General features: G+C 42.0%; 1 protein-coding gene across 1 annotated transcript in view; it reads right to left on the reverse strand.

Moving 5' to 3' along the window:
- The window catches only part of LOC126259883 (uncharacterized), a 97,518-nt gene extending 89,254 nt beyond the window's left edge, over positions 1–8,264 (reverse strand). Inside the window, exon 1 of the mRNA XM_049956954.1 lies at positions 8,138–8,264. Within this exon, the coding sequence (XP_049812911.1) occupies positions 8,138–8,203 (66 nt within the window). The 5' untranslated portion in view covers positions 8,204–8,264. The remainder of the gene's footprint in view (positions 1–8,137) is intronic.
- Positions 8,265–8,509: the final 245 nt, after the last annotated feature.

Genomic DNA, 8,509 nt, shown 5'->3' on the forward strand with positions numbered 1-8,509 from the left:
GCTAGTGTAATTGGTTAATACAAACCATAAAAAATGCACGGAAGTAGGTTTTTTAACACAAACCTACGTTTTTGTAATGGAACTACGTTACTTTTGTTAGCACATCTGAACATATAAACAAATACGTAATCAGTGCCGTTTGTTGCATTGTAAAATATTAATTACATCCGGAGATATTGTAACTTAAAGTTGACACTTGAGTACCACTCCTCTGCTGTTCGATCATGTGTATCGGAGAACACCGAATTACGTAGGGATCCAAAGGGAACGGTGATGGACCTTACGTACAGAAGGGACTGGAACAGCACATTACGTCCACATGCTAACACCTTTTTATTGGTCTTTTTCACTGACGCACATGTACATTACCATGAGGGGTGGGGTACACGTACACACGTGGTTTCCGTTTTCAATTACGGAGTGGAATAGTGTGTGTCCCGACATGTCAGGCCAATAGATGTACCGCGGCCTGTACGACATTCATTACGCCAGAGATTGCAATTGTGTGCAGCAAAGGATGGCCACCACATTGAACATCCATTGGCCTGACATGTCGGGACACACACTATTCTACTCCGTAATTGAAAACGGAAACCACGTGTGTACGTGTACCTCACCCCTCGTGGTAATGTACACGTGCGTCAGTGAAAAGGACCTTAGGTACAGAAGAGACATTACGTCCACATGCTAACACCTTTTTATTGGTCTATCACCGTTCCCTTTGGATCCCTACGTAATTCGATGCTCTCCGATACACACGATCGAACAGCGGAGGAGTGGTACTCAAGCGTTAACTTTAGGTTACAATATCTCCGGATGTAATTAACATTTTACAATGTAACAAACGGCACTGATTACGTCTTTGTTTATATGTTCAGATGTGCTAACAAAACTAACGGGGTTCCGTTTAAAAAAACGTAGGTTTGTGTTAAAAAACATACTTCCGTGCATTTTTGTATGGTTTGTATTAAACAGTTACACCAGCCCCTCTCCTCACGTTGGGTCTGTGGAATCGGTTCATCAGTATTTGATGTGGTTTACGAAATATATCCAGCGGTAACGTTAGGTGACTCACAAGCTTTTCTGTCTCCGGGAAATATACAGGGTATCAAAATTCAGCATGGTTTCAAAAAGAATTGTTGTTGTGGATCTCAGCTTGCCGTTTTCTCACATTATACACTGCAAGCTAAGGGTGAAGGGAAACTGGTAGATACACTTCTAGAGCTCCGAACAGCATTTGACAGGTACCTCACTGCAGAATGTCCACAATCGTACGAGCATACGGAATAGCTTCCCAGATATGTGAGTGGCTCGAAGATTTCTCTAGTAGAACCTAGTATGTTGTCGTCGATGGCGAGTGCTCATCATACAGGAGGGTATCGTTAGGAGTGTCCCAGGGATTTGTGCAGGACCGTTATTATTTTCCGTATTCATAAATGATCTGGCGTACAGGGCGGACAGCAAGTCTTCGTTAGTTTGCTGATAATGCTGTGGTGTACGGGAAGGTGTCGAAGTTGAGTGACTGTAGGGTGATACAAGAAGATGTAGACAAAATTTATAGTGGTGTGTTGAATGGCAGCTAGCTCTACATGAAGAAAAATGCGAATGTGTAGGAAAAACAATCCCGTAGTGTTCGGATACATCGTTGTTACTGTCCTGGTTGACTCAGTCTCGTCGTTTAAATATTTGGGCGTAAGGACCAGGAAGATAGGATACGAAAAACTAGTGCTCATACGGAGGTATACAGACAGTCATTTTTCCTTTGCTCTACCTGCGACTAGAATAAGAAAAGAAACGACTATTAGTGGTACAGGTACCTTCCGCGACGCACCGTATGGTGGTTTGCGGAGTATGGATGTAGATGTAGACGTAGATGCAGGTGTAGGTGGGTATGATATATGCCCTGGCCTGACAGTGAAAGTGCGCTGGAGCACCATCTTTCGATATCACAAGCATACTAGAAATCCAGAACTGTGGAATGTGAGTATGGTTGTGAGGGTGAGTTTAAGGTCAGTTTTATTCGTTTTTCGTGAATAACTCGAAAACTACGGCTTCTAGGGGATACATATCCCAGCACAAATTTTCTACGAAAAGGACCTCATTTTTTCTGAATGACTAATACGAGTGTTGTTCAAAAAGTAAGTTCCGATCGGTCACGAAATGGAAAACACTGCCCAACGCATCTGTGCAAAGCTTTACCAGATTTTCCCAGTGTCTCTTGTATGCCCGTCGATAGTGTCGCGTCGCTCTTTTCAATTTTGAGTGAACAGTGAGCACCTAAAGATGCGTAGGGAATAGCGTCTACCGCCAAGTATGAGGCGGTTAGAGATTTCGCCTGTGTCATGCTGTCCACATAACACAACTGTCATGCAGTTCCTTCTTCATGCAAATTCTCGGCCGCACACCGCAGAGGAAATGAAACGCTCCTGCAGCGTTTCCGATGAGAAGTGTTTGATCACCCACTATACAGTCCGTAATTGGCTTCCCCTGAGTCTCATCTCTGCCCCCCAAGAATCGCTGGCTATGAAGACAAAATTTTTCTACAGAAAACGAGCTGCAGACGAGTGCAGATAACTGGCCGAAAGCACAGGCGGCTGCTTTCTATGACGAGGATATTGGAAAGTTGATACAACACTACGACAAAACTCAAAGTTCTCTACATAGTCACCACTCGAAGTAGACGGAAGGTGTACCTAACTGTTCCAAATAAAACGTTTCTGGTTTTCACTGTGGTTTCCATTTAGCGACCGATCGGAACTCACATTCTGGACAACCCTCGTAGTTCGCACGTACCGAGCGAAAGAATATGAAAATCTTGTTTCTGTCCTTCATACGCCACGTGCAACATTACGGGTTGCGTAAGACGAAAGCCGTAGGGACGGCTGAATTACCCTGTGTGTAATACTTGAATCGGCTATGCAGCAGGTAACTCACTCCACTACTTCCTTCGTAGACGTAAAACCTAAAGCAATTTTGAACAGACTAAAGGTGCAAGTCATTACTCGTGCTGATCTCACGATGTGCGCGACTTAGGTTTTGTGTGTGTATAGTCGGGAGTTGAAACTGCAACAAGTACTTAAAAGCGCTAAATATAAAGTAGCGGCAAATTTTAATGTTCGTAAGAGTGAGTCTTTAAACTGTTTTCTTCGAGCTTTGACAAGAGGGCAGCGAGCAGCTGTTTGCTTGCTGTCATCTCAAGCTTCCGGTGACGCACATTTCGAAGAAACGTGTGAAGACCTGTATTACTCACAAGGGAACCTCCCCATCGCACCCCCCTCAGATTTAGTTATAAGTTGGCACAGCGGATAGGCCTTGAAAAACTGAACACAGAACAATCGAGAAAACAGGAAGAAGTTGTGTGGAACTATGAAAAAAATAAGCAAAATATACAAACGGAGTAGTCCGTGCCAAGATAGGCAACAGGTGCGCCGTGGTCCCGTGGTTAGCGTGAGCAACTGCGAAACGAGAGGTCCTTGGTTCAAGTCTCCCCTCAAGTGAAAAGGTTGGTTCAAATCTGCCCTCCAGTGAAAAGTTTGCGAAAATAAAAAAGTAAAGTTATGATCTGTCCGTTCATTGACGTCTCTGTTCACTGTAGTAAGTTTAGTGTCTGTGTTTTGCGACCGCACCGCAAAACCGTGCGATTAGTAGACGAAAGGACGTGCCTCTCCAATGGGAACCGAAAACATTTCCTCCACAGGAAAACACGTCTGATATATTCTGTAAAACACTGGTGAGGGCATGTGCGTCACATGACAGGAGTATGTTGTCGGCCCACCTAACTTGTACACTTAGCGAATGGGTAAAAAGATTCTTCTACATTGCCCGATTTACGTTTTCGTCACTTTTTTTGGGAGTAATTCTCACATCCACAAGAAAACCTAAGAGTTTGTGCGACTGTGAAACTGTCACATAAACTGCAACAAATGAATCCAACACTTTTCCCTGTGCTCTGTCAAAACATATGTTTTTAACGTTTTCAAATTTTTCCGTATGTAGACCGTCAAATCCTGCATATTTCCAAGCAAATCTGAACATGTCCTGGAATTTTGGAGAGCGAAGTTGATTATGTGTGAGTGCCTGAACTTTGATAATTGTCTGAAAATAAAAAATAAAATTTTACGCTCGAATGAAGACTTGAACCAAGGCCCTCTCGTTCCACAGCTACTCACGCTAACCACGGGACCATGGCGCTCCTGAGCTCGGATCAACCTTGATGTTACATATTTTCGCATGGATTACTCAGTTTGTATATTTTGCTTATTTTTTTTCATAGTTCCACACAACTTCTTCCTGTTTTCTCGATTGATCTGTGTTCAGTTTTTCAAGGCCTATCCACTGTGCCAACATAACTAAATCTGAGGGGGGTGCGATGGGGAAGTTCCCTTGTCAGCGATAAACCACAGAGAGCTTGAGAGCGCGATTGTTGGAGGAACTTTGATTGCTGATCGGAAACAGTGTACGAAGCATCTTGTACATAGGGATTGTTAAAAATTGAAGCCAATACAACACTTCTGGCGCAGTGTTATGACTGTAGATGAAACATAATATACCTGTCAAAGAAAGTGTAAAACCCAGCATGGGAGGAAGAGGAAATGGAAGAAAATTTCATAGATTGAGAGAGTCTGTGATGTTTAAGTGATTACAAAAACGAGTCAAATTGAGAAAAAACTTGGCAATATGAGGCCACTTACCAGCCGCGCGGGGTAGTCACGCAGTCTGGGCGCCTTGCCACGGTTCGTACGACTTCGTCCGTCGGCGATTAGAGTCCTCCCTCGGGCATGGGTGTCTGAGTTGTCCTTAGCGTAAGTTGGTTTAAGTTAGATTAAGTAGTGTGTAAGCCTAGGGACCGATGACCTCAGCAGTTTGGTCCCATAGGAACAGCGGAAAGATGATTAATTATCTCTGTAATAAAGTAACGCTTATAGATCGGCATCAAACAGTTTTATGCGTCGGAGACTTCATTGTCATGTAAATGAACCAATATAGGTTCGTTTTCTGGAACGTGTTGCGAGCACTTAAGGCTGCAACAATGGCGGCCAATCCATTGCATCATCATATTAAGACGACCGACGATGAATACTTACTGAAAAACATTGGAAGTTATTGAGTACGAGGAGTATTTAAATAATTCGAATTAGAAAAGTAAATCTTCAGATTAATGTAAGTCGACTAATTTAAACAACCATAATAAGATTGGACCTCTTACTCTTCCCACTCACTAAGAAGACTACGACAGGAGAGAATACAAAACCGTGAAGAGACATCCAGAATTTGCCTTAGGGTGGGGAGGGGGGGGAGGAGAAACAGATCGAAAATAAATAGTGGGATTACAGCGTCCCGATATCAGTGATATGTTCTACGACTTATCATTATTATCACAAAGTGGCGATCCGCGAAAAAGTGGCTTAGAAGTCAGATCTACATACGGCCACACTAAGGTGCTAAGATAGCCATATTGGTATCTGAACTTTTTAAGGATGAACGAGGAAGCTTTCAACGAACTGCGTTGCACCTTAGGTACATAGAAGCAGCATTGTTCACATACTCGTTGGATTTCACTTCCCACTAAACCTTAGAAGAATGAGATACATGATCGTAGAGCATTGGTAGGTTGTGCTGTTACGTATCTAGTCAATAAAAAATTCAAGCTTGTGAAACGAACAAATAAACAGTAGCAGTGTTATTTCGCTGCAATTACTCTTGTCGAGTGTTTCTAAAGCTAATTACTGAATAAACGTTAAATACGTAATCAAACTACTGCACTGAACGCACTTCAACACATGATTCCTTTCATCTGTCTTTCCTGCTGTATTCATATTCATACGGGTTCGATTTATCAGTTGTTAGCATATCCGAATATCACGAAGTCTCGGCGGAAGCTGCTGTATATTGCACAGTGTCGCTCGGAATATTGCGCAATATAATTTACCGTGTAAGGGTGACAGTCAGTACTCATAAAGTTCCGCACTCCTTCAATATATTGCGCAAACTTTCGATATTGTTTTCTGACACCACCTTTTACTCCTTCCGTTCACTAAGATGGCTACGACGGATAGCGTACTAGACAGCGAAGGGACACACTAGCTTTTATTTTCGAAGCGAATTTGTTTTTAAGACAGTCATAAAACACAGCTCTGAAATTTTAAAATTTATCGTTGTTATCGCAGCTTTCCGATCTCAAAGTGGTGATCCGGGAAAGAGGTTGAACGTGTGAGGGTCCCTTTCAGAATTATTTCCGGTCCGGCACACAGTTTTTATTCGTGTGGTAATCTCAAAACATCGAGAACTGCAATGCGGAGTGAAAGATTCACTCAAAAAAAACTTTTTTTAAATTTCAAATACAGTATTTAGTAAACTTGACAATGTAGCATCTAACAAAACATGACGCTGTGGACTGAAGACTACTGACAGCCTTTAGCAAATCATTTAGCCTTGTGCACGTTCAAGCCACAAAAGTTCTGGTCTTGCCGAAAGCAGATACTGCAAGTAAAGGACAGACAGCCAGTGTAAGTGTGAGGGGGAGGCAGAGCTCGTGTATTCAATCCAGATATAGATAACGGGAAGTGCCAGTCGATATCTCTGAAATCGGAACTCGAATTGCGGGGCGTCAATGACCCAAGTAGTAGAGCACATTCGTACGATGTTACATCGCAATGCATTAACCATATCAAAGGATAGAAATCCGTAGTTTCGGAGATTGTAAGAATTAGTGTGAATATTTTGGAAATATATTATTAAAACTTCTCTGGATATAAAATGATACACAGGGATACCTTCTAAACAAGAGAGATGCGGTTGCAGATGCACTTCTCTCCACACCAAAAGCAGTTCAATAGAATGGGTAGATAGTATCGCACTAAACGATGTCCACGAATACAGAGGCTGTTTCAGAAAGGACTATGCAGCTTTAAACCCAGCTCTACATCTTCTTTCAATAACTTTATATGAATTTTACTGTTATTTTGTAGAGAAACAGATCAAAGTTTTTTTTACTGTAAACTAAAGATGATGTTTTTGACTTTGACTTCCGATGGGATGTGTGTGGGATAAGCAACCAGTTTCTTCCCAAACTCGCTGTAGCATTGCAGGTGTAACTAGCTCAGTAGCGGCATAAATTCTTGCTCTAAGTAGAGAAGCCGATACAGGAGGCACAAACGCGGTATCTTTGATGAATCCCCAAACAAAAAAATCGAGTCATGTCAGGTCTGCGGAACGTGTGGCCATGCAATTGGCACATCACGGCCAATCCATTGGCCTGGAAAGCGGTCACTGAGAAAATCCTGGACATCAGATAGGTGGCGGGGTGGTGCATCATTTTGCATGAAGTAAACATTTCGTTCTTTGTCATCCCCACCGAAGTGTGGAATCAAAAATTTTTGTAACATATCCAGGTACACTATCCCACTAATGGTTCTCTCCCAGAAAAACGGGACTGTACACTTTATTCTTGTTCAATGCGCAAAAAACGTTCCGTTTAGGGCTATCACGAAGATGTTGCAATGTGGAATGTGGAATGTCACTGTCCCAAATCCTACAGTTATGTCTGTTAACCTTGCCACTTAAGTGAAAAGTTGACTCGTCACAAAAGATGATTTTGTCCAAGAAATGTTCATCCTCATGTAATTTAACATATGCGCACAGAAGTTCCTGCGAGCATTTATGCCACTCATAAATTATAGGCCTAGTAGGAGGATCTTCAGCGTAATTTCCTTACCAAGTACGCTAAACTGTTGTCGCAGACTTCGATTCATCAAACCAAAACCTAGTTATAACGCTCAGGTCCAGTGAAGGCAGCCATCTTTAACACAACTGCCGCTGGCGCTCCTTACGGTGTGATTCGGCACTAGCGAACCACGCGAGACAAAACGTGATGTTTTACGAATTGACACTACCATCACCTTTTTAGGTACTATGATTGAAAATTCATATAAATTAAAAGTTGTAAAGTCCTTTTTGAAACACTCTGTAGATATCATCGCTGCACAGAAAACAGTATTCCTACTTACTGAAATAAATACGGGCACATAATACCAGGAAAATTACACTGCACTAAAATCCACTTTAGAAATATAGACATTGGACTGATTTATTCAATTAATCTACAATGTAAGTTAATAACTGGAGCATTTCTACTTACCGAATACAAGAAGAAACTGATTCCAACGTAAAAAATACAGAGAATTTTGTGTACTACGTGAAACATTGCCTTTAATCTTTAGCTGCGCAGCACTCAACTGTTACAGAGCGTAACATGTCTCTCAAAGTGTTATCTTTTGAAGGGGAATAGTTTATCACGAGGTAAGGTGACCAAACATAGATAAGCTCGTACGGCCAACAGTCGAAGTATTTCACCTCTGACGCTATGATAATCAAAGCACCAATCGACGTATGCCACAGGCATCTTCTAGACGCTGTCACATACTCGTTTTGGCTTTCACGTTCTCTTAAGAAAGAGAAAATTAATTAAAAGTATATATTTAAGCCTATTTAGTTAATGAAAGACGGAGAA

Source organism: Schistocerca nitens, chromosome 5 (genome assembly GCF_023898315.1).
Source record: "Schistocerca nitens isolate TAMUIC-IGC-003100 chromosome 5, iqSchNite1.1, whole genome shotgun sequence".
Taxonomy (NCBI): domain Eukaryota; kingdom Metazoa; phylum Arthropoda; class Insecta; order Orthoptera; family Acrididae; genus Schistocerca; species Schistocerca nitens.